Source organism: Anas platyrhynchos, chromosome 21 (genome assembly GCF_047663525.1).
Source record: "Anas platyrhynchos isolate ZD024472 breed Pekin duck chromosome 21, IASCAAS_PekinDuck_T2T, whole genome shotgun sequence".
Lineage (NCBI taxonomy): Eukaryota > Metazoa > Chordata > Aves > Anseriformes > Anatidae > Anas > Anas platyrhynchos.
Window position 1 is genome coordinate 11808755 of NC_092607.1, and position 25905 is coordinate 11834659.

At 41.6% G+C, this 25905-nt stretch overlaps 1 protein-coding gene across 11 annotated transcripts in view; it reads left to right on the top strand.

Annotated features, from left to right (window-relative positions):
- DOK5 (docking protein 5) overlaps nucleotides 1-25905 on the top strand; it is a 45540-nt gene that overhangs the window by 1855 nt on the left and 17780 nt on the right. Inside the window, exons 1-2 of one of the 11 annotated variants that reach the window (XM_027473124.3) lie at nucleotides 365-984; nucleotides 22010-22117. In XM_027473124.3, the coding sequence (XP_027328925.3) occupies nucleotides 919-984; nucleotides 22010-22117 (174 nt within the window). In that variant the 5' untranslated portion in view covers nucleotides 365-918. Of the gene's footprint in view, nucleotides 1-364; nucleotides 985-3329; nucleotides 3349-3474; nucleotides 3496-17777; nucleotides 17798-22009; nucleotides 22118-25905 lie in introns of those variants that run through there. The other 10 variants (XM_027473125.3, XM_013105445.5, XM_072026381.1 and 7 more) reach the window with 10 other exon arrangements.

Sequence of the window (25905 nt, forward strand, 5' to 3'; positions counted from 1 at the left end):
TCTCTTTTATGTTCCTTGGTGATTCTCTGCTCTGCCTTCCTTCTTGCTACCCAGTTTGTAATTTTCAGGGCAGGATGATTCTCAAAGTCAAAGTCCTCTGGCTGACCTCCTCCTCAGACTGCTTATATTTGGAATGCTATTAAAAGATGTTATGATGTATGTCCCTCTTTCCAGGACGTAGTATTTATAGCGTACCACTAACAGGTAACCCATGTAGAACAAGCAATCTCTGGAGCCCCCGCCTCCTGGGCTCACTGGCGTACTCAGCAGTGTTTGCATGTTCTTGGAAGAGGAGAACTCGGGGCATGCAGAAGGCAACCCCAGGGCCCAGTGCCAGAAGAAGGTCTTTCATTACTGCAACCGCACCTTGCCTGGAAAATGCCGCATGTGCTCGTGTGACATTTCCACGACTCGAAGCGTGCCAGAGGACAACCACTCGGGTTACGGGTCTTTAGAAGGAGATGCTGGAGCCGAGCCACTTGGCAGACTTTCAGGCATCTGCAAGACTTTCTGGGAAACCCATTTTTTCCGGGGAAAACCGCGGGTCCCAGCTTCGTTTCCCCAAATGAGCAGATCTGATTATTCCCGGCTGCCCCACCTGCAGGAGCGCACCTAGGGGCCGGGCGCTCCGCGGGGCTCCATCACCCACAGCGGGCAACCTCGAGCCCCTCTCCGGACCCCCCCGCCTCGCCGGGGGCACTCCCCAGCTCTTTGCTCCCCAGGGCTGGATTCGGGGCCGGGGGGGGGCTGCCAGGGGTGGGCGCGGGGCGGGCGCTCCCGGAGCCCTTCCCCCGGCCCGGCCCGCCGCGGGGCAGGGGCTGGGGCGCTCCGCGGGGCGGTGCGGAGCGGGGCGCGGTTGCGGAGGCTGCTGCTCGCCATGCGGGCTGCCTGAGCCGCCGCCAACTTGCCCGGGGAAGGATGGCCTCCAATTTCAACGACATCGTGAAGCAGGGCTACGTGCGCATCCGGAGCAGGAGGCTGGGGGTGAGTGCTGGTCCTCTCCCGGGCTTACCCCAGGGGCACCTGCCTTGGGGTCTTTTTTTTCTCCGTTTTTCCCCCGCTTCTTTGTCCTCCTCTTTTTGCAGACTGTGCTCTCTGGGTGTTTCTGCAAGGGAGACAATAAAAAAATACCTTAGGGAAGGGTGGAGAAGAATCAAAGCGTCTTAAACGCATACATCTATGTACCATACACATGCGTGCGTGCACATGTATATCTATTTCTTTTGTTTTTTCCTCTCCCTCCCATTCGGAGATGGGGATGCTGCCTCCTTCCCGGCTCTGCCTATGTCCCCGGGGCTGGGGCAGCGCCCAGGGCTCGGAGCCCCGGTGAGGAAGGGGGCGGCCGGGGGCAAGGCGATAGGTGGAGGTGCCAGGGCCCCCGGGGAGCGGGGTTTTGGGGGCGCAGGGGGCTCAGGCTGGGCAGCGGTTCTGCACAGCAGAGAGCTGGAGGGCTGCGGCTGCGGGAGGCTCGGGGTGCCGGGGTGGGTTGCTGCAAATCAGGGGTTTGAGCTCTTGTGTGGGACAGTGGAAGATTTTGTTGATAGCTTCTAGGGCTTTGAAGTTTCACAAAATGAAAAATTCTTCCCCTTAAAACACCCTCCCCTCTGCCCCCTGACTCCTTATTTCATTCTAAACTTATTTTAAGTCTCACCATGTACTTCCATGACACATTCCTAGTTTCAGCTGTAGCTGCTAGGTGTGCAGCAGTAGCAGCAGGCCAGTTCCCTGTGGTTCTTTGGCATGTGCTCTCTCAAAGCTTGGTTGGTTCCAACAGTCCCTGGGCTGCTGCTCCCCTGAGCAAGCTACCTGTGCTGCTCCAACCATGGGGCTTGCGAGCTGCAGGCTTCCCGGCTCCCTCACTGAGCCAGCAGGGCTTATGGGGGGGTTAAACAGGAGGGAGGCTTTGCATATAAAATGCTTTAATTGATGTATCTGCCTTGCACGACGGGAGAGCAACTCATTTCTTGTGCTTACTGAGAAGTGATTAATTTGACAATTCCAAATTGTGCATAGCATGAGTTTTACATCAAGATTTATTATGGCGTGTGTGGTCATCTGAAAGTTTTTATTGGCTTGTTACGATTAAAGTTTCATTCTCTTTATACCCATGTTCAATGGATTCTCTATGGTTCTGTTAACTTGCATCTCCCTGACTTGTTTGGAAAGTAGAAAGCATTTTAACATATTCCAGCAGGCATCGCTAAATGGAAGATGCTGCTTTTCTTGTACCTTATGTATGGGCATTGTTTATTCTTTAAGAACCACATGGTTCAGTGACAGATGGAGATAACGTCATTATGAGAGAACTTGTAGTAAAGTTGGCAGGATTAGTGTATTCTGACTATCTTTTCAGCACTGGGTATATATTGTTATTCAGTTTGTGCCTGCATAAATAAAGGGTAAGATTAAACTTTGGTACATCTTTCTGTACTGTGACAGTGAAACCTAACAGGTACATGAATAAGGTGCATCTATTCTGAGATGGACATAAATTCTGTCAATGCCTCTGGCTTTTGTTATTAAAGCTTTCTAAAATTCTCTGGAGGTGGTGGTGAGATGTTCAATGTCCTCTTAGTAGAGATACATTTGCCAGTTTAATGTTTAAAATAAAAGGGGGAGAGGGGGAGAGAAGAAGGGAGAAAGGCACAGAGTCTATGAAAATGGAACCGTTAACTCTTTTCTTTGTAAAGACAGCTGCTTTATTTGATCTAATTTCTTCTTGTTCCAATGGCTTGTGTTGTATCAACGGCTGGAAAGTGTCAAAAAGGTGGTAGGGCTGATGGCAAATGTTTCTGTCAAGTCTCAGCAAAGAGTGGCCATGGCTATAGATTTCTTCAAGTGAAGAGCCCAGAATTCATTTTCCTTGGCTTCCCTGAGCTCTGGGCATATTGTCCCCTAGACTTTTCAGCGGTGTGGAAGTGGTGAGGAGGGAAGCTGCGGAGCTGTGGCTGCTTTTATCCGTCTGTCACTGGTTAGATTTGGTGCCTGTGCTACAAGCATGAGGTGACCTATTCAAATCCCGATGCTCCGCTTGTTTGGGAATTGGTAGTTTAACTAACGGTCATGCCTTTCTCTCCTGGTTTTCAGTTTAGGCTATTGCGCCTCTACTATGAATAGACAGTTGAACTATAGCTGCAGGCTTCTTTCTGCAACTTGCATTGTCTATAAGCTGCTGAGGAGACCGTTGTCCTTATTTATAACATTCCAGTGAAAGTGGATACTTGGGTTGATTATGATTAACCAGAGTCCTTTAAAGGAAGGACAGGCTGGTTTGCTTGCAGCAGTGGTGCAACTGTTGGCACCCGCTTCCCAGTACACAGCCCAGCTACCCAGTCTCGTTGCTCGGTGGTGAGTTTTCCTCCTTGATCAGGTGTGGATGTGCACAGCTGAAGCAGACTGAGCACCTGGGGCTGCCGCCTGATTTTAGAAAGGCTTGAATTCAATATTACTCAGTGGCAAATGGGAGTTTGGCTCCTTCAGAGGAGAAGGAACTGTGTAAGCAGCTTCTGGGTTTGTTTCTTTTGGGTGGTGGTAGCTGTGAAGGGCTGTTGGACAACCAGGGGTTTGGAGGTAGGAAACAAAAAATAGCATAAGCTTTAATACACTAACCTGGAAACTTTTAAAAAACTTTCCTGTGCCCTGAAAGCATTAAGAAGGTGAAGCCTGATCCTGCCTATGGAGAAGAGATCTGGTGCTGTGTGGGGAGGTGTCAGTGGGAGTTATTTAAATACATTTCAATATTATGGTGGCATAGCTGTAATGAGGGCATTGTTTTTTCAAACTGAATTCAGCTTCTGAGTTGTTCTCTGTAACGCTATGGTAATTCCATCACCAAGGGAACTAGGAGCAGCACTTGTATCTACAAATTATTTCAAGAAATGCTTTTTTGAATAACTGGGGTGCAGGTGCTAGATTTGGAAAGAAAGGGGTGCAGAAAAGCAGCTTGCTCAAAATCGAACCTCTTTTGCAAGAAAAATCTCAATTCTGAGAGGCCTCACTTTGTAATTTCAAGATCAAATGTAGGCTAATTCGTTTTGTACCTGAACTGTTTATGTGCACTTTAAATATGTAAATTCTATTTAATATTATTTAATAGAATAGTTTCCATAGCAACATTTGTATCACATGTGTCTTCTGCAGAGCCAAATATATTCATGAGAAAGAGCACTCTTCCCAATTCTTTCCATCCTTATAGGGAGAAAAATAATTCCCTCAGCCAATGATCTGGCCCTGTTTTGTTATTAGCGCTGACACGGCGGAGATTGTGTTCCAGAAAACTGCTGACAGCGCAAATGTGCGACCTTACAGAGTTCCTTAAAACAAAACAAATCAGCTTTGTTCAGTGAGCAGCACTTCCATCGATGACCACTGGACCTGTGTTTTGGGGGAGGAGACACTGTTGCACGGAGGGCTTCTTGCCATCACCCTTCATCTGATTAACTGCTTTGTGTCTACTTATATAAAACACCAGGGTTGTTTTATGGCTTCTGAGCCTGAAAAGTTTTTTTTTTTTTTTTTTTGTTTGTTTTTTGTTATTGTGATTGTCAAGTAAGGTCTTGTTCTGTGATACAGATGTGACCTTTTTGAGGATTATTTTACAGGAGTGTTTCCTCTCTCATGAAAAGGCCAGTCCCTGTGTTCTCACCTTAAGGACAGGTGAATGTGCAGTGCTTGTAAATACACTCGGGCTTTGCTTTAGGCTGAACTGGGTCAACCAAGTGTTTGCTGAACAATTAAGAATCAAACAGGAATGAATCTTTGAAATCAAGAACCTTTGTTAGGCTGGTGAGCCTGACTTTGTAGCTGTTGCTGTTCACGTGTCCAATGTGAAATCTGGCTACAGCCTCTGAGGTGGCCTTTCCCTCCCCCAGAGGCTTCTATGAAGAGCACAATAAAGCAGTTTAATATATCACACTGGGAAGGGTGTGCGTTTGTGTGTTTATTTTCCATCACGGGATGATAACTTGCCTGAAGAGCATTAAAAGGGGACCCACCTGTCCCCATGGGTGGGAGGCTCCTGGCAGCACATGTTGTTTGCAGCCTAACACTTTTATTGAGCTCCCTGTTTTTACAGCTTATTTACTCTTCCTGTATCCACACCTAAACTTGGGGTTGCTGGAAGCAACATTTCAATTTGTTCAAGGATTATAGAGCACAGAAGCTGCTCTAAGGGTATTCTCTGGTGCCACCATCAAGGTGCACGCAGAAGTAAGAGCTGGAGGCTTGAAATGGTGGCAGGTGGTGTCCCTGAAGCCTGCTCCTCAGGGTATAGGCACCAGCATCAGAAGTGCTTGTGGCATGTAACAGCACCAGGAAGCTTTGGAGGTGAGGCTGTTCCCCATGGAAGACCCAATCCTGTCCCTGCCTCTTGATGTATGGGGGACTTCTGGAGCAAGATGCCACGGGGTTAGCTGTCAGCCCCCCTCCTTGGTATGCCAGTAACACGCTTGGAGTGTCTTGTTGCATTAAGTGATGAAGCACTGTTGGTGTCAGAGGGAAACAATCTCTTCGATGAACAGCAACTGCCTTGAGCTGTCTGCAGCTAAAAGCAAGATAGTGCTGATCAAACAGAAGTGTCTCAAAGAACCAGCTGAGATGTGCTGGTGGTGCGCAGAGATGTCTCTGGTAAAGAGTTGCACGCAGCCAGAGCTGCACAAAGCCTTGCGGAGTCTGGTTTAGCTCTGCACACGCTCAATTGATTGGAAAACATCAGCGTCTGAAAACCTTCTCTCCCCTATGGCTTTCCTTGAAACTGAGCCCCTTCTCCCGGATAAGGGTTTTTGCCGCCATGGCTTGAGCTGTTGCCTTCTAGGAGGGCAGCGTGCCTTTCTGAGTATCTGAGTAGAATGTGGACCTTGAGTTGATACAAGTATAACTATACTTTTTCTCCCAAGTTTTGTCTGCTATGAATGCATCTGACTTGTATGCAAGTATTTTCATTGCGTCCCTCTTTATCTGATAGTGTCACTTGTAAACTCATTAATAGAACGGGTATATCAAAATGTGAACTACATTCTGTGTACTGCAGTGCTTTATCTGCTGTGGTACAAGGCTGTTCAGAGCTCTTCCTAGGCAATATGCAGAGCTGGACAGTCTTCCAGGAAAAATCCAGCAAGGATAGGTGGTATGCCTTAAGTTTTGAAGACTTAAAGAAAGATGGGGTGCCATCTACAGTAGTATGTGCTCTTGTGCTCATATTTCTGTCATAAACTTCCCTTTGGCTATTCTTATTGGTCTTCCTTAATAAAGCTCTTAAAATGTCTTTATTCTGGAAGACTTTTTATGAGTTCTGTACCCTAAGCCAATATTTATCCAGTTTGAAATAAGTAGTGAATTACAGGTAGAAACTTGAATGTGCAGTTGGGTGCATACTTCTGTTTATTTTTCATTATAAAGAAAAAGAAGTATAACAGTTGTGATGTGTTTTGCTCCAGCAAGCTTCTTTTTAACATTGAAACTACTTATGTTCCTTGGCTACAGGCAACATTTTTTTAGGTTGTCTGTCTCTTAATTTTGTGGTGAAAATGCAAGAATTGGAGTGGTGTGTGTTTTTTATTTTTTATTACAACTTTAGCTCACAGATTACAAAAAAAATAATAAAAATAATAATAAAAAAAAGATCATGTGTATCTAAAAGCACAATAGGAAAGACTGACATAATTTGTACCTGAGCATTGAGATGACCTGTATTCTAAAAGAGGCTGAAGTTTTTTTCTCTTCTTAAAAAACAGGGCTATTAAAATTAGGGCAGTCTAGGACAGCATATGCTGCTGAATAATATATGTAGATTACTGCTTCTGCATGAGAGAAGTATTTAAAACAGCCATGTCAATTTGTTGTTTGTAAGAAAAGCCTTACAAAGTATTTATCTTTCTGGAACATATGCTATTGCTAACTAGCTACGTTGGATGTTTACAACCCAGAAAAACAATCTGCACGCTAACAATAATGCGTAGAACTTTCAAAATGGGGCATTATTAGCAGGCAGTCTGATTTGTTTTATGATTGCCATGATTTTGCGGAGGTATTTCCTGCATATGGAGGTCTGGGAGTCTGCTCTCCAGTTTGTATTGCTATCAAATTATTACAGGCTATTAAGAACACTCATTTGGGAGGATCCATTGACTTTAATGGAGCTGTGTGAACAGCTAAGTATCCATTCCTAAAAAATGCAGGTCTCTGCAGAGACTTTCTGTATCTGTCAGAGAATAAAGCTCCTGGATATGAAGTGAGTAGTAAAGTGGATTTTTTTTTTTACCCAACAATCTGTTTCTTGTACCTCTGTCTGGCAAAGGAAATGCTGCTAACAGATTTTTGCAGAAACCTGCCTCATGAGGTGTCCTCCACTTTGCACTTACCAGGCGAGGCACGGAGCTGTTCTTGCAGTCATATCTGTTTAACAACACTTCTAATTAAATCCACAGCCTGCTCTTGGGGTTGTGTGTAACCCCATCTGTTGGAGGCACCTCCTTGTTATGCAAGGAATGATCAGCTTCCACTGTATATTAGAGTGGGTCCTCCATGGAAATCTGGGCCAGGTCCAAGGAAAAGATCTGAGCACCCCGTGCCAGGGTTAGCTGGATTTCAGCAGAGGCAGTCCAAAAGTGCAATTCTGACAGCACTTGTGTTTGTCCATTGAGGGTTCATGAGGACACTGGGATCAGTCAGTGTCTCCTACAGTTTCAGCCACAGCAAACATGTCTTGTCCAGCATCTGGTGCATTCCCGTGGTCCTGCCCAGAGGTTTTCTCTTGCCGTCCTTTGGTCTTGATCTGGTGTGAACAAACACGTAGCATGGAGTTTTAAACAATGGCTTTTACCACTTTTGTTACAGATGGAAAAACTCGTGCCTATACCTCATCAGTAAGGTTGTTCAAAGAGCTAAAAACGACAGGCTTAGTCCAGACTTCTTCCTTCCAACTGCTTTCCTGTCTGTGCTGAGGGGAGGAGCACTGGGGTGCATTCAGCCTTTCCTCCTCAGTGTCCTTGCTCTCACCTATCTAAGGTGATCTTGCACCTCTCCAAATCAACCTGGGTGTGATTAAGTGAGGGTGACCTTGGGCAAGTGCTGGATCTTGCTGGAAACGTGGCTGCCAAGTAGGACCCGGCTTTTAGGAAAGCAGAGAAGGAAATTGTGCTTCTGAAAGCAACTGTGCTGATGGCATTGGTTTCACCACTGCAAGGATCATGTTAACATTGGAGAAAATGTTTGCGTGGGTGCTGTTGTTCAGAACACCGTTTAACACTGATCTTAACCAAACTGGGTTAAGTCCTAATCATAGAGCAGTTGGCGAAGTAAAACTTAGTGGGTAATTGCAACTGAGGCTTGTGTGAAAGATGTGACTACTGGAACTACAGCAGTAGACTTGTTCCATCTTTAGTATTAACCATGTTAATGGACAGAAACGAGATCTGTGTCACCTCTTTGATGGCTCTGACTAGCCCCAAAACTCTATTCACATCAGTGTGAAGGAATGTGATATAAGTGGTGTCCTCCAGTGCAGAACTAGGGCTCTCCTGGCCGATCCCAGAATAGGAACTTGTAGTAGTTCAACCTTTAGGGGGGCAAAGAGGGGAGCTGACTTCTTCACAGCTTTGTAATTAGGTGCTGGTTTCTAGGAAGCGTGTAAGTGGAATAACATGAGCTGTACTTAGATATTTCTGGACTGATTTAAAAACTCCATGAAAAATAGTTTTTAGGTTTCTGGTTGCTTACCTTGGTTAATGCTTTATTTGTAATATTAAATACTTATTTGAAACTTAAAAATCAGCAAAAAATTAAATAAATTAAGAATCAGGAGAATTTTAACCTCTTCTGTATTTGAGTATTGCTTGAGAACTCAGTTGTTGGATGGTGTCTGCATGCTAGTTTTAAGAAGGAAAACACAACAATTTTATGCTAGAGCACAACAAAAGAACAGCCTACCAGATTGTAGACTGTTCTTCAGGAAGTATGGCATTAATACTTACATGTGCTTTAAGACTGGATGGGAAAACTCCTGGTCCATACTTAGAAGTTTGGAAAAAAATTATTCAAAAGTTTTGGACTTGTACGCTTGACTATTTTTATTTTCTTAACCTAAAGCTTCAACTGTTGATAAAATTATGAGAATCTTAAAATAGAGGGAATTTTGTGTGTTCTGTTCTTGATTTTAATAAAACTGACTTCTGTAAAAACTTCATTGAGAAGATTGGTGTTGAATATGTAAAATGACATATACTTTTACAAGTTTTGCATAGCAATGTTTCTGTGAAACCCTGTGGGAGGAGAGGTAAGGTGGGAGAGAGACAATCTGCAGGACTAGAACCATATGGTTAAAGAGAGTGGTGCTTGAATAAGCATGCCAGAGAGTTAGCACGAGGATTTTAGAGTAAGAGCTGTGAAAACTGGAAACAAGAATGATGTAAGAGTTGCAGGGGGCAGGAGAAGGAAAAGTCTGCCTATATCTATCTATGCTTGGAGCAGCTTCAGTAATCAAACTAGCATTTGCCTATTTGGCTTCTTTCAGTCTGGAAGTATCAAGAGAGAAAAATTGAACAGATTTCATATGTACCAAATTCAACCTGCAAGATATTAAGCCTGTTGGATTTGTATTTTTAGAAAACTGTTAAATAAGGTGTTGGAACATATTGGCAGATATTAAAATTTCTTGCTGCTTGGAACTTGATGGTGGTGGCAGGGATAGGATCCAGGACATTGCTTAGAAAGTGTGAGCCTCTACCCTTGGGCTAGGCCGGGAGGATTATCATCAGGCCAAATGCAGCTCTGTCTGGCTGCTGGCATTAGGTCTGTCAGCCCAAAAACAAGTTCCCTTTGGACTTTGTCTGGCACAAAGTCAATGTGACTTGAGGCCAAGGCAGTTGCTGTCATGATAGGGGTTACCTCTGGAGTTGAAGCAAAGATCCTCAAAGCCTAGTTGTGTTGCAGAGAGCTTGTTATTCTGTAGCTGCTCCTCACTTTGCATGGTGTCCTGTCATCTCCCCAACAAAACAAACAAAAAGCAGAAACCAGGCATAAGAAATTCTCCAGTGTTTCTCTGAAAGACAAGGTGGGAGACTGTGCAGATCATCATTTGGAGTCAGAAATTCCTGTTTTGGTGGTGGCCCATTTTAGAAGTAGAAACAGCTTTTCTTGTGCTTTCCAGCATATGTTTTCCATGAAATAACTCTTCATGTCTTTCTTTGGAAGATGGGCTTAGCATTTTTTTTAAGCAAAACTCTGAGACTCCAAGTTTATCTTTTCCCATAAACTATGGTAATTAGTAAACAAGCTGTTCTTACCCACTTGCCACCTTGTTATGAAGTTTTCACTTTAACAAGTCAAGCAAACCTGACCAAAACACCCTGGTTCTTTCTGCCTTTATCTTGAACAATGGTCTTCTGCCAGTTGTGGTTTCCAGGTCTGCATTCTCACTATCTGCTCTTTCATTGTCAGACAGAGAGAGGTCTGTAAGTTTCCTGGAGGTGACTGCTGCTAGGCATGTGAAAAGGTATGCCAAGAATGCCTGCAAATGCAGTGAAAGAAAAACCCAGTTACAAACGAGTGAAGTTTTAGTCATTCCTGATTTTGATGCTGTTTCATCATGAATCTGTTTCAGTGGGAAGGTAATTCTCCTGCTGTGTGTATGGGCATTACTCTGAAGCTGCATCAGTGATAAATTAACATTTTGCAGTGTTTGTGGAGACACTTGAAAGAAAGTAACAGATGTAGGGTCTGCACCTGGGACTGACATCTTAATTTGAAGTTTCTGTAGTTTTAGGTATACCACTGAAGTTGATGGACTGCTCCTATTATCTTCTTGTCTGACTTCATCAAGTGCTGCCAGAAATACCAGTGAAAGTTCAAGCTATTAAGTTTTCTTTTTTTCCCCTTTCCTCTACTGAAGATAACAACATTTCAATTCAAAATATCAATACTGTAAATTCAGTAGTATTTCTCCCCAGTAATGTTAATGTAGAGGATAAAATTGTTCCTTTCCTTACTGAGTAATGTTTATCTGGGGAATTATCAATGCCCTATGGTCAGCGAAGGGAAATTAGTCTTAATGCTCTCACTAATGGCTGTACACCACTGAGGATGGATGCTAGCTGATTGCACTGAATTAACTGCATGCTAGTGAGTGGCGTACTCTTGGCACAGTGCTTATGGTAAAATACAAGTGGCTGTTCTCTGTTAAATGAAGCAGTGCATATTAGGACAGTATCCCGCTACGTTTTCCTAGACGCTTTCTAGGCAGCAGCCATACTTTCATAAGGAGGAATTCTACCTAAATGTGATTGAATTCTTGAATTCTTTCCTTAATTAGCACTACACAGCTGGGCCATGAGAAATAACTAGGAGTTGGGTTTGTCTGTTTGAGCTGATGTGTAGATTTGCCTGGACAAATGCAAGAGATCTGCAAGAACAAGAGGGAAGTTGAAATGTACCAGGGAAATAATGGCTCTGCAATCGTGCTTTTAATGTTTGTTTTGAAGCAAGACTAAACTAACAACAAAATAACTGGCCTCAGTTGCGCTTTTACTAAAAAGTTTTCTGATTTTTTTTTTTTTTTTTTTTAATAATACAGAGAAAAGCATATGTGGAAGTTCCAGCATATACTGTCTGAAAGCTGACTCTTCTGGAGAGAAGCAAGATGTTTGAGAGGAGACAATTTTGGGACAAATGGGTGACAGTTTTTTATCTGGTCACAGCTTTAAAAGTTCTGGTAGGGCAACTGAGCTTTTACATGGAGGATCATCAGATTATATGAAGCACAGAGTCCATCTACTTACCGTAGGCCCTTGGGCGGCTCTCTGCTATGACAAATCCTTTTGTGCACATACCTTCAGTAATTCAGAATACATTTAAGGTTATCACTCTGAAGTCAGTTCACTTAAGTGCTTGAAAAGGGAAATATGTTTTGACTGCTGTGGGCTCTCCCCTGCAGCAGCTTTGAACAGCGCTTCAGTCCGTCTAGCAGTCTAGGCCAAATTACTTGAATTTTTTGCTGCAATCCTGTAAGGCAATGCTGAAGTGCTTGTTACTATGATTTAATGGGCTGTAATTCTGTCAATTCTAATGAAGCACTATGTTTTGGTGAAGCCCAGCTTGCAGTGACTCACTTGGGAGTGTTATTTGTTCTTTCATGTAAATTCACTTTGATTTTTAAAACTGATCCAACCTCCAGAGAGGTTGGGGGAATGACCAGTGGTTCACTGCATAATTTTGATGTCAGGAGTGAAAGAAAAATGTGGAATGAACAAGATAACTTTACATTGTGTTGGGATGGCATGATGGACTGAAGGATATCTGTAGTCATTGTTGAGATGTGTGGAGGGTGTATATGGGGATGGGAGGTAATGCGAACTACATTTGTTGCAGCAAACCTGTGATGCTTCCCAAAGCTTGCAGTTAAATTAATTAGTGAATGGCAAAGAATGACAGCAGGCCAGAAATGTGCTTGCAGGACATTTGTCATCTGTGGCTCTCCAAGCAGCACTTAGCAAGCATCATTAACTCCATTTAATAGGTGGGCAGGTGGCAACAGGTACAGCTGAATTGCTCAAGTCAGTCATTGAAGACTGAGAAATTAAAGCCCTTCTCCCGTGTCTGGCTTTGGGATGCTGGCAGCTCACTGCTGAAGAACATTCTCCTGAGATAAAGGCTGGAGTGCACTTTCTGCCTTTCCTCTCTCATTTTGTGCAGTCTTAAAACTGCAAGTCCAGCTGTGAAATGCAAGTCCTACAAAACTGTGATATGGGAGGCTGAAGCAAAGCCTTTTGCTGAGGGTTTGTGAACAAGTACAGGTCAGCTCCAAACACAGAGCAAGTTCCATCTGGGCCTTCTGGACAGCAGAGTTTAGGAGAGCATATCCCCCGACCACGGCTTTAACAGTTGCACATGTTCTTGTTACAGCTGTGACTGGCTGTTACTAAGGGTTAGTATGTGCGTTCTCTGCAGCCTCTTTGCATATGATGTACTAATTAGTGAGCTTCATGAACTGTTAATGAGCTATATCAATACTATTTTTCCCTGTATGCCATGTGATTAAAGTAACCAAGTCAGATAGCAACAAAAAAATCCTAAACCATAATTTACTGCAGTCATTTCAAGTTACTAGGAAGTTACCTAATTCTAATACAGTACTAAATGGTGTTAATTTGCTGGACTGCACTAATGGCCTGACCCAGTAGTGCAGCACATCCAAGTGTGCTTTGCAGTGCTCAGCCTGCCTGAGCTGGCTGCACAGGGTCAGTCTGCAGTTTGCGTTGAAGCCCTTACTATTTTCTTCCTTTACTAGTTACAGGTCCTAGGCTGATTTTTTTCACCTATCCAGTTTCATGCCTGGAGTTAGCTGTGTCCGTGTATAAAGCTTAGCAGGTGTTTAAGGAACTAGATTGGATACTTAGCTTCAGTCAGACTTTTTTTTTTTTTTTTTAACCTGTCACTAGAAAGAGAGGGCTTCTACTGTAAATACTTCTTCGTGCTTGGGGGCACTCTCCTCTGATGGCCTAACACAGTACTGTTATCAAAAACTATCTGTTTTTGATGTATTGGGGTCTGGGTGGGGAGAGATTCTAAACAAAAACCCAAACCTCTATACTGTAAAAGATGTAAGTTGTTAAAGGAAGGCCTGAAAGTAGAAGGATAATACTTTCTTTCAGGTAATGCTCTCTTCCTAAAGATACTGCATCCAACATATGACTTTTGCAGGGAAGGTAAACTGGAAGTTGAAGTCTTGCTTTTAGTATCTTCCAGGCCATGAAACTCTGGATAGTCATTAGAGAAACTCAAAAAAATGAATCAACTTCTATATTGCCCTCCATCATATCAAGCAGCATTGCTTCTTGTTCCTTCTGCAGATTCAAGCTACCTTGCTCTGAGCAGAGATGAGAAATAAATTACTCCTTTGCAGAACGCTTAGGACACCTTTGTGGGGCGGGCAAGTCTTAAACCCTAGTCCTGTCATCTGAATAGTCATTTTACATCAGGGCAGATATCACTGTTCTGCTACAGGTGTCCTGCTTACTCTGAGCACTTTGCCCAGCCCTTGAGGTCCAGAATGGTCTTTTAGGTCTTCCCCTGAGTCTGGTGGCTTCTTTGCCCAGGCTGGGCTAAACCCATGGTTCCAAAGCCCTCAGGGATGTATGGCAGAGAGCACTGAATGTGCTTCAGCATCTGGCCAGGTTTTGTAATTAAAATAACTATGAACTCTGGACCTTCTGTGTCCAGTGCACATCAACAATTTGAAGAGGGGATGTTGCTTCTAAACTACTGTATTGACATTAGCAGTGATTTGCTGGAAAGGGTTCTCATATGCTCCTGGGGACCCTTTCTTTAAACAAATAAATCTCTTACCCAGCTGGAATATATTGGGAAATCACTTCTCATCCTTGAGTGAGCACATCCCATCTTGAAATCTGCCGGAGGTGACCTGTGCCAGCAGTGGCAAGACTTTTATTGAGCGTTTCTGCCTTTGTATGAACCGATGACTAATATATACCAGTTAGAAGCAAAACCTGTAAAATTCTGCTCATGTTTGCCTGTCAACATCTGCTTCCACAGAGCATTGTACAGACATAAGATAAAACAAAGGATCCTTTTCTAGCTCCTTTACTAAGTTGTTAAGTAATCTTGAGCAAGTCATTTTACTGTCTGTGCTTAGATTGCACCTCTCACCGCCCTGCTGTGACTTCGACAATGAACCCTAGATCACAACACACAGCATTTTGGTTACTGAGGATATTTGGCAGTAAGTAAATCTTGCATGTGGAATTAATCCTCTGTAGTTGTGAAGGACCAAAAATATTTTTCTGTAGAACAAAGTTACCTTCTAAATAGTGTGCCAAGTGGGAATGCATCTGCAGGCTCAAATCCAGCTGTCCAATGTTTTAAACTAAGGCTAGAGGAATGGCTTTGAGTTCTGAGCCTGAATCGTTAACAAAAAACTGACTTTCTGGTTGATGCAATTCCAGTTGGTAGGGAGGGGGCTAAGAAGAGAAGAGTTTTTGAAGAGGAAAGACTGATTAAAATGGCTCATATTTTAGAGCAGTGGGCATTCTCTGTGCCTTGCATTAATATGCTTGAGTGTAAAACAAGGTGTGTAGACTCAAAGTTCTGCCAAGTATTTTTTGTGCACGTCTTATAGCCAGTTCTGGCCAGTGCCAAAGATGGATTTTGTAACTTCATGGAAAAAGCTTTGCAATATTGAGCAATATTGTACATTCCGAACAGGCACAGGGACAATATTGCTATTTCATTCCCTATTAGCAGCTGTGGATGAATTCTTACTGTAAAATATTGTTTCTGGAGATGTATACTGAGTATGAAAAAGGATTGAGGTCTGTCTCTATAAATGTGTTTCTCGAGGGAAGGTGAAATCTAGATTATTTTCTTTCAACCCCCACGGAAGATAGCTTGATGTAAACCAACTGTGATTTATGTAGTTATTATAACCTGATCACAATGAATAATGCAATGTAGCTTACTCATAACACACTAACATTAAATGGGTATTCTGGGAAAGTGAAATCGTCTTGTTGCCAAGTACAGCTATATCTTTGCAGACAGTGTGGTCAATTTTGCACCTTACTATACAGAGCCAGGGAACTGGTCTGCATTTCTGTGCACTGGAATTGTGGAATACGTCATGCTAAATACGTTTCAGTACAAGTTAGGTATGTTTACAGCTATGTGATTCTTCCTAGCAATCCACCTACTTGTAATCATTTTCTACTTACATCGTGTTTCTTCGGAGTTAAATAGAGCTGAACACAGCTGTCAATAGTATATGGGGATTAAGTGTGCAAGCGTCAAAGCTGGACTGGAAAAGAAGAGTCAACTCGCAACTTCACAGAAAAAAAATACACTTGAATTAAGCGCTTGCATTTTGTGAAATTATGGGAGAAAATGAGGGATCTTCCCTAGATCCACACAATCCCATTCAACATGACATAAGACGACATCATGTTGATGTCTAGACCCTTTTAATTGAAAGCAGTACCCCAGTTTTACACAAACACCTACTAAATGGAGGTTTACTGCTTCAAAAGTGTCTGAGGGGTGTGTATAATTAAAAGAGTTATAAGCTATTATATATGTGGCAATGTTTTTGTTGATGCAAAGCTCTAGGACCAGTCTTCTCAAAATTTGCTTCTGGCTAGGAATTCTATGTCAGGGCTCTTTACCATAGTTTGAATTAGAAGTGAAATATTAATACATTTATTTAAATACAGGAATTAAGTTCCAAATAGTTTAATACTACCTGGCTAATTTTCTGTGTGACCCTGTTGGAAGGGTTCTTTTCTCTAGAACTAAGTCTAGTGGAGACTCCCTGGTGATGTTCATCACAAAGGTTCAGATGACTTTCCATGTGCAGCTGAGGTACTTCAGTGGGTGAGCTCTCTACTGGCCTTGGATAAAGTGACAGCATTTTTTTCCTACAGAAATATTGAGACTGTACTGTGAGAAACTTCTTGTTATTGTACTGTGCCTTTGTTACATTCCCTATTTCTACAGGTTATCAGAGTCATAAAAGACAAGCTCCTGGCAATAGCCCAGGCTTTCTTGTAGTCATCCTAAGCTGCTTGATAGCACTTTCATCAAGCTCTTTTTTTAAAAAAAGCCAGGTTTGTGTTTACTTGACCACAAGTTCAGGGTCCGTATAAATGTAACTCATTGGAATTTGTTTTAGGGCAGACCAGAAAAAAACAGCACAAATAAAATAGGGCAGCTTTCCCTGAAGGCTCACTTCTTGTTTGCAAAAGAACAATTTGTCAGGTGAGACTTTGTACTACTGTCCCTGACTTCTACATCCCTCTTAAATAACAAAGAAGGCAGGAGATCATTTAGTTCAAGGGAAAACACTCTTGCTTTGCCTTAGTGAACTGGAAGGCATACAGTTCCTCAGCTTAGTTTTTAAAAGTAGCCAGTGTTAAGGTCCTCTGGCCCAAGGCATGAAAAACAGCTAAATATTTAGAAATTTGGGGGAAGGCTATTTGCGGAAACTTCTTAAAGTATGTTGCTGAACAAAATACTGAGGGGTGGGATAAAGTTGCTTTAAAGTTTGCTTGGACCAAAATGTAATTTTTAGTTGCTGAATTCAGAGACTTGTTTCTTGTGTAGAATAATTTGTATAGTAGAAAATTTTAGTTTAGTTCATTTTAGGAACTCAAATCTGGTTCTTTTGCCTTGTTTTTCTGATCAGTTTGGAGGCAGTGAAGACGGACAGTTCTCTCCTCATAGCCACTTTGAGGACAGACCACTGGTTTGGGCCTTCACGTAGGGCAGGAGGCCTCTGGTTTCAGTTTCCATCTCTGCATGAGAGTATTCTCAAACCACATCTGAACCATGAAAGTTGGGAAAGTCAAAAGAAATTTTTCCACTACAGTCAGCCAGATGCTGACCAGTTCCAGCTGAGGTTAATAGCTCCTTTGCTTCACGGTGTATTTCCAGCAGCTGAAGGAGCGTGAGGATGGCCAAGCAATCCTGCCTGGTTTCCAAGGCATACCACTGAGAGGCAGAGATCCAAATACTCAGATTGCATCATTCTTTTGAAGTCACTCCTTCTTTGACTTCAGTTGTGGTAATGATTTATGTCAGCTGATCCTTGAAGCCACAAATAGAACTGATTTGATGTGACCTTGGACGTGCATGTTAGATCTCCTATATGGTTTCAGATGATCCACTTCATAAACAGTCACATTATTTCCCTTGCATTTTGTGTTATTGTCCGCTCAATGGGATGTTGGAAGCTGAAATTGTCAGAAGAGGCCATAGGAAGGAGATGCCAATTTTGGCTGCTTGAATGAAACTTCAGGTTTGGCTTTTCAGAAGATATAGGGAGGGCTGTGGAAGTTCTTGGTGTTATGCAAATGACAGCTGTTGCTGTTCCCTCTCAGCACAGCAGATCCTGATTTGCTGTTTGGATTATCTAATCACTGTCAGCCCAAGTGTTTGGGATGGAAGTAATTGCAGCAGTATTTTCAACTAATTCCTATTCATGTAGTAGTAGTGGGAATGTTGATTTTGAAGGATAAGTGAGCTAAGTATTCATGGCTGAATAGGCACCTGAGAGGATTTGGGGCTGGTTCTTGTTGTTGCTGTCAAAACAACTCTAACGACCTAAACAGTTCATGTGCTGTTGTCAACCTGAAGAAATACTGACAAGTCTCAGACACTTACTTGATCATGATGGCATCAAGGACCTAATTACTTGCTTTGTATATGCTCATAACAGGACCTATGATTAGCTCTCTGTCTTGGGCACATCATCAGCTCTTCTGTGCATTGACTGCATTGAAAGGCTTTCAGTGCTTCTAGGCAAATGCTGCTGGATTTGTTATTTCTAGAGTTTTAGGATATCATGAAGTTTATGCTCAGTTAAGATTAGTGCTGGCTGTTTACCTGCAAGGTATTTATGTCATGGGGCCATATAAATGATACAGTGATAATATAGGTTGTTGATGGCAATTATCTCAGCATCTTCAAAAATGAAATACTATGCAGGTTTTAAGTGAATGGATGCATCTTCGTTTTGAATTTGTTCATATAAGCTCAGCAGGCAAGAGTTAATAATTAGATCACTTATATTAATGAAATACCAAAATATATATTCATAATTTATGCATTACCTCTAATAAAACCACAATACTTTATACTACTTTTAGCTACTATTACAGTCCAGTATATAACTGCATTTGAGTGCTGCCTCTAAATGCTTTACCTTGCCTTAGTTTTACCCACAACATCAAATAATGGTATCTGTTTTGTTGCTGGAAATGCTGGAGAAAGATCTAGTGAGGGATGAATCACAATGAAGTCAGTGGTGCAAAGAAGGTCTAACAGAGGTTATTGATGTTTCTAGTAGTTCTCTGTATTGTTTTGGAGAATTGAAAACTCTTCTTGTGAGAGGTTTAAACATCTTTCTATGAATTTAACATCCTGGAACCCTATTTGTGCCACCAAATTGCACGGTCAGGTACTACGCAAACATACAATTAAACTTTTCAGTGTGGAAAGAGGCAGGTGTATGACAGATGAGTAATGACAATTCCTTAGACAAAGTGACTGGCTACATAAAATATATGGGAACTGAGGATTCATTGTTACAGCTTATCCCTTGAAAACTGTAAGCAAGCTTCCTGCTGGTGTTGAGCTAGCTATGTAAGCAATGCTTCATTCTTAGTAAGCATTTGTAGTGCAAGTATAACATTGGATAAGATGCAGTATCAATAGTATTAACTGGGCAATGGAGTCTTTCTAATTACGCAGGTGGTCTGTTAATGGCTCACCTAACTAATTACATTTCAGTACCTATGTGATTAATTCTGCTGCAAGCCACGTACGTCTTCACTCATCAACTACCCCATTCTTTGGGGAATAACTCTTGATGAGAATGCTGCTCTTAAATGCAAAAAGAAGCTGTTTATTTTCTGTGCAGTACAGTATGAATAGTAGAGGATAAATTCAGAGGGATGTGAGCCTCAGCCATCTTTCTGTACATAACTGCAGCTCATGTTAAGTGTTTTTTTTTTTCTAATCTAGTGCCAAAAAAGCAGCTTAACACCTTAACCTGGCAGTACAGAACACTACTACTCTGGCCTTGCTTTCCTCTAGAGATACCACAAGGGGAGAGACCTGATTCTTTGATACTGAAAGAAGACTAAGTTCAGAGAAGTAACCTTCATGACCTGATTTTCCTCCAGTTAGCATTATGAATGATGCTTATTCTTCATAGCTGTAATTATTTGGGTTGGGATGAGTTTGTCCTAAAGGCACTAGCATATTATATTATGACAGAGAACTGTTGTAATATGGGAGCAGAACCACAACTCAAAAACTCAGTATTTATATTGGAGGATGATTTGGCTTTTGCATCCTTGGAGGTGCTTACATGTAACAGTTGGTGTGATTTTTTTTTTTCCCTCCCAGCTGTGCCATGTTCCCAATCTAAATCCAAGAATTAGTCTGGGGTTAGTTGTTGTTGAACTACAGTAACAAATTCCAGTAGCACCAATTTATAGCCACCAACCATGCTTGAGTGGAGTTGAGTGTTAGTGGTACTTATGTTTCCAGTGGCATTTGGAAAGGTGATAACTGTCCTGGTTTCGTACCTGACCAAAGGCAGAACAAAGCTCTATTTCTGTGTTTTTGCAGAAGATTGTTCTCATTTGGTGTCTAATTCCATGTGCTGCTGAGCTCTATGTTGGAGCCACAGCTTTGAGATGTTTACTGCCCCAAAGAGGCAATACTGAGTGCAAATTGTCTGAGTAGGACATCATCATGTTATAGTTCTTATCCTCATGTTTGTATAGTGACTAATTACTAAAGCACTCTGTTCACTAATTGCTAAACTTAAAAATTGTAGGTTTTTGGAAAGCAAAAGGTGGGTCTTCAAACTTTTGAATGACTTTGGGGGAGGGAGGGTAGGAAAGCTTTTATTGTCAGATGTGCTGAGATTATCTGGGCATGACAAACAAGATTTTCTCAGAAGGTAAATTTAGAAAAGTATCTTCCAGTAGAAGTGGGTACGTATCTGAATTTTTGGTAGTAAGCTCTCATTTTGGTCAGTGTCTAGTAATTCTTGAATAATTCAATTCAAACCCTTGCATTAAACAGGACATGTTGACTGGCCAATAATCTGGAAAACTGGAAGAAAATCTTGATAGGTTCAGCTGGTGCCTGGCATCAGAGCAGCCTGTCCATATGCTAAATATTTCTGCAGCCAAGTGGGCAAGGAGTATGAGTGTCCACATGCAAGGCAGAATAACAAAGCTGGGGGGAATAATATGGTTCCCTGAACAGCTTTATAGAAACAGCTAAAAGCCAGTGAAAGAAGCACAACTGGTCAACTAGCAATCATTTTCATGCACAGCTACTTAGTTATAGGTACTTTTCATGGACATAATTGTTTTGTGCTGAATGCATTAGTTAGAAACCCATCAAAGGATTAAAGGATGGAGTTGCCTTGTCTGCTAGTTGCATGTTGGGTACTGGTGTAGTTGGAGGCAGTGAGATGTTTTGATGGATCTCATCACTGAGCAGTCCATTTGTGCTAGCCTGGAGCTCTGCCAGAGCTGTGCACTACTTGATAATGGCTGATCAATTTTTTTGTTTGAAATCACACTAATTTTAGTGGCAGTTTTGTTTTATTTCTAACTTACCAGGTGTTACTTTTGAATTACTGATTAAATGTAGGCTGTGAACAGTTGGCAAGGTTCAAATTTCTTTTTTTTTTTTTTTTTTCCCCCTGTGCAGACAGTATGCTATCTAAGTTTTGAATGTAAAAGGATGACAGAAAGTGCAGCACGGTTAAGGACTAGGTGGGAAGATTGAAAGAAATGGGGGCAGAAGTTTGAGAAATGAATTGGCGTAATGCTCCAGGTGCAGAAAACTTTTTTTTTTTTTTTTTTTTAATCTCTGCACAGGCAGAATCTGTCCCGAGTGACTTGAATTTAAATAGCTGAACCTTGAAAACAAAATGCCACTTCCAAAATTCTTGGTTCTACAGTTAAATGTTCTGTCATCTTCATTAGCCAGTAATTCTTTCTCCCTGTGTAACCACCCTTACTCTTTTATGTACTGTATACACATATAGCTTTATCTGTTGCACTGATCTGATGGAAGGTGCACTCCTACCTGTGTGCTTGAGCTTTCCTCACATCTGTCTTAAGCATAGAAGACCTCAACCAGTAACAAATTAACATAGAAATGTGTTGAAAAAAACTTTACTTTGAAAATATGCTTCCCATATAGCCCTGCATATTATAAGTCTGATGATTACAGCTTGCTCTTGTTAGCACCTTTCAAGCAAGCATCCATTGTCTTAATAAGAATTTGTGATTGTATTGTAATTCAAAAGAAATATGATGTAACTGTCCATTAGCTTGATCTTACTTTTTGTCTAAACTACTGAAAGCCATTAATTTTAGCTCCAGAACAGCATCTGATTTATGAGTCTAACTTCTATGCAAATATTAGTGATATTCAAGTCATTGGAGATGCTAAGTTTACTCTCTTGTGTTTCTAGATTTACCAGAGATGCTGGTTAGTATTCAAAAAAGCTTCAAGCAAAGGGCCAAAGAGGCTGGAGAAATTCTCAGATGAACGAGCTGCTTATTTTAGATGCTATCACAAGGTAAGGCTTGATTATATGCTTGTTTCTCAGACTTGTTTTTGCATACAACCAGCAGTAAAATCTGAAGTTGTCACATATTAATTGGCCTTTTTTTTTTTTTTTTTAAAACAATCAAGGTTTTACTTTTTTTTTAATGATCAAGGTTCTAAACCTATTGGTACATGTATGTTCCTTCATTTGGTAAAGCAGAGGCAGACTAAGCATTCACTTTCCTGCTCTGTAGCAACCATCTTGCTAAGGTAATGGAAAATGACTATTTTTGGAGAAGATGACCTTTCCTCTCCTCATCTTGATCATTTCTCCTTTAAAATCACATCTGAAATACTTCAGAATGAGTACTATTCATAATTGCAGTAACAAACGTGCACAGTAATGTGAATTCAAAAAAGCCACGTGCTTAGAGGTTCCCATTTTACTTGGATTTTGCATCTGTGTATTACACAGCTACAGAAATGATAGGTAACATGCAAATCTATATTATGCAGGCAGTGTACAGTGATGTGAAAACCTTTGCTAAATTCACTGGTATTAAAAAGAATGCAGTTTTTCCCTCAAATCACTTCCCTGGTGTTCTGTGCACATTTCATATTCATCTGAGACTTTACATGTGTAATTCTTCTGGGCACAGAGATGAAAATGAGAAAGCCTTTAATTTATAATCATTGTTGGCAAAAGCTTAATATATTAGAAGATTAGGAATTATGTGCATAAATTGCTAGGAGTCAGGGAGCACAACTCAGCTTGAGGCTGATCTGCACTTATTCACTTTGACGTACGTTTAGGAGGAAATCTTGAGGGAATACTGAATCTGAACTCAGACTTGTCTGTCTACATGCCATGTAATTTGTAATTGATTGATCATAAAACCTGTGGCTATTTGTAGTAAGTCATGCCCAGAAATACTTCATTCAAATTTTTATTAAGGAACTTTCAAAAGTAATGAGAAGTGTATTTTTTCATTTGATGTGTGAGAGGATTGCATAGTGTGTGTATAAGATGATTTCCAGCTGTATGAAACATTGCATTTATATTAGTACAGTTCTGTCAATTATTGATGCAAATCTGTATTTCCTCTGTTGTATTAATGCAATATATCAGCAGCACTCACTGGCTTGAGGTTCAGATTAGGGAGTGGATATGAAATCCAAGAGGAGTCTAAATCAGGCTTTTTTTTTTTTTTCTTTCAAGAAGATATGTAGGTGATCACTTATTTGTCACAGGTGTAAAGTAACAGCAGTTTCCTGCATCTGGACCAGTGGACCAAAGCACCGTGAAAGTCCCATTACCTTTTAGCTTAGCCTATAGTTAAGTCAGTGTTCAACTACTGCAGCTTCTATAGCTGGAGTTCTCTGGTAGCTTATTTAACAGGAATAAATAAGCAAACTCCATAGCCATTCCCTGGGAATTCATTGTTTATTTTAGTACCTGTAAAGTTTGTATGTATAGCTTTCAAAATTTGAATGTTCTGAAATTATACATAGTCAGATTGTACTATTAACAGGTATTGTAGCAAACCCTAGTCTTGGCTGAAGGTTTGAGAAACGTTGTCAAAGCATAAGACATCGTTAAAATATCATGTTTTGCACCTAACCTCAGCCAAGTTCTTTTTATCAGAATTTAGCCCAATCTAGGGCTTGCTTTAGGATGAAGGCCAAAACCTAAATGTATCAAGGGGAAGTAAGCAGAGAAACTTCTCTGTTGGAAGAGTAAAATGCACTTGAATGTATGTTGCTTGAATGCAATGTTTGCTCCCAGGAATATTGTTTCCAGATAGTGAATTAATAGATTACTTTGTAAGTCTCCTTTTTTGTGTGTCTGTGTGTGGGGGGGGATGGTGTCTTGGAGTCTGAGTCTTGTGCTGAAAATGCCTGAGATGATCAATCTCAGCTTATATATGTGTGTGTATAAAATATATACACACACATTTTGTTTTGGATTTGCCAAGCTAGATTGCCAGCTTCAGTCACTCTGAGCCCTTCTCCTAAGCTTCTGTCTGCTTCAGGTCCTGGGTATGTACACGTAGATCTAACAGCACGCAATGCGTTTCTGCCATCCTCGTGTAGGAAATGGAGAGGTGTCTCTTCCCAGCACCATGTCAGCCTGTGGGTCGGGTGAGCTTGCTGGGAGCCCCTGGGGTGCAGACGGGCAGAAGAACTGGCAGCAAGGTGTTTGTTCCTGTGAGCTGATCTGGGAGTGATGCCATCAGTGTTTGCTCTCCACACTTAGTGTCCTTGGCAGGCTGTAAATGAAATGGTGCTAACCAAGCAGAGCTGTTCAAGTGTGATTGCTCAGGGTGGTGGGTTGGTCCTTCTGCAGTTTCTGTTTGTCAGTGGGGCTCTGCATTGTCCCCATTTTTTTTCCACTGTGATGGAAACTGAGGACGTCTAGTTCTAGAGTCATCAGCTATAAAAGTTGACAGGTGCTGGTTATTTTTAACAAACCTTACTTGAAGCTAATGAATATTAGTATTTTCTGGCTAAAATGTGTTAACTTACAAAGAGTACACATGGTTTAAAATGACTTTATCTTTTTAAAAAGCTTTGTAAATGTGTGGAATTTTTAAGGTGGTGAATGATGCAACTTCCAGCAGTTTTAAATATGAGGTGTTGGAAGAGGAGAACATGTCACTGCTACTCCGTGTTACACTGTAGTTGAACTAGGTCTTGTAAAAACAATATTTAATGATTAAAAATCAAACAAAAAATAATATGGCAGTCTTCAGTTAACATTATTTCTCACCTGTTCCTGATGTATCATATTAATGGGACTTTGATGCTCATGACATCATCCAGGGGTCTAGAATAGTCCCTGCTATTGTCTTTATATACAGCTGGTCAGCAAGAGCAGCTGCTCTAATAGCTTGGTGTTGTGCAGAGCCTTTTGGTGACTATTTTAATTCTGTCACTTTTGGACAGAAGGCTGCTTCTCAGCATCTCTGACAAAATTAATCCTAAAAATGAGGAGCCCAGGCAGTCCTGTTAACACACCAAGTGTCGCTGTGTCAAAAGATGCTGCTAATGAATTTAAGGATGAATGTAGTTCAGCCTGATAGATGATGGTGTAAGAGGAAAACCTTACTAACAGATTACCAATGTTTCAGAAATACAGTTGTTAACTTCCTACTTGGGTTCTAAAGTAGTTCTCAAATGCTGTTGAAAGCAGCATCAAATCTAGAAAACTGAGGAGCCCTTGCTCACCCCATCAGTCTCTGGAAGGGTTTAATCCATCATCAGACTGTAAAGGGTAGAAAACGAAAAATGATGAATGTAGCTAATATTTCAGTAGCACCTGCCTCTTTCACTGAAGTGTTAAATTGTTTCATTTCGTTGCTTTTTTTTCTGTGATGAATTAAAGTGCAAATGTTACTTCAATTTATTAGTGGAAGGAGTCTGGGGCATTTGTTCTGGCACTATGGCAGTACCAGTCACTGACTCGGAGTAGGCACAGGCTGGGATGTACATCATCTTGTCAACATTGAGTCGAGATTTCTCCCTTACCCATTTGAAGCCTGGGTCACAAGCTCAGCAGTGTTGCTGTCATACCAGGGGGTCCAGGTTGTTCATATCTAGAGACGTGATTTCTATGTCCTGCTCTGCAGCCCTGTGCTGGAGGCTTAATTTTGATGTCCTTGCCACTCTCATCTTGCTGATGTGATGCCATTTCTTCTCCCTGCCCTATGGCTGGTGCCTCCCTCAACTCACTTTCTTTGCATTGCTGTCATCGTTCTGTTGCCATACCAGTAGTCTGAGGACTCTTACCCATCTAGAGGGTTGATAACAATTAGCTAC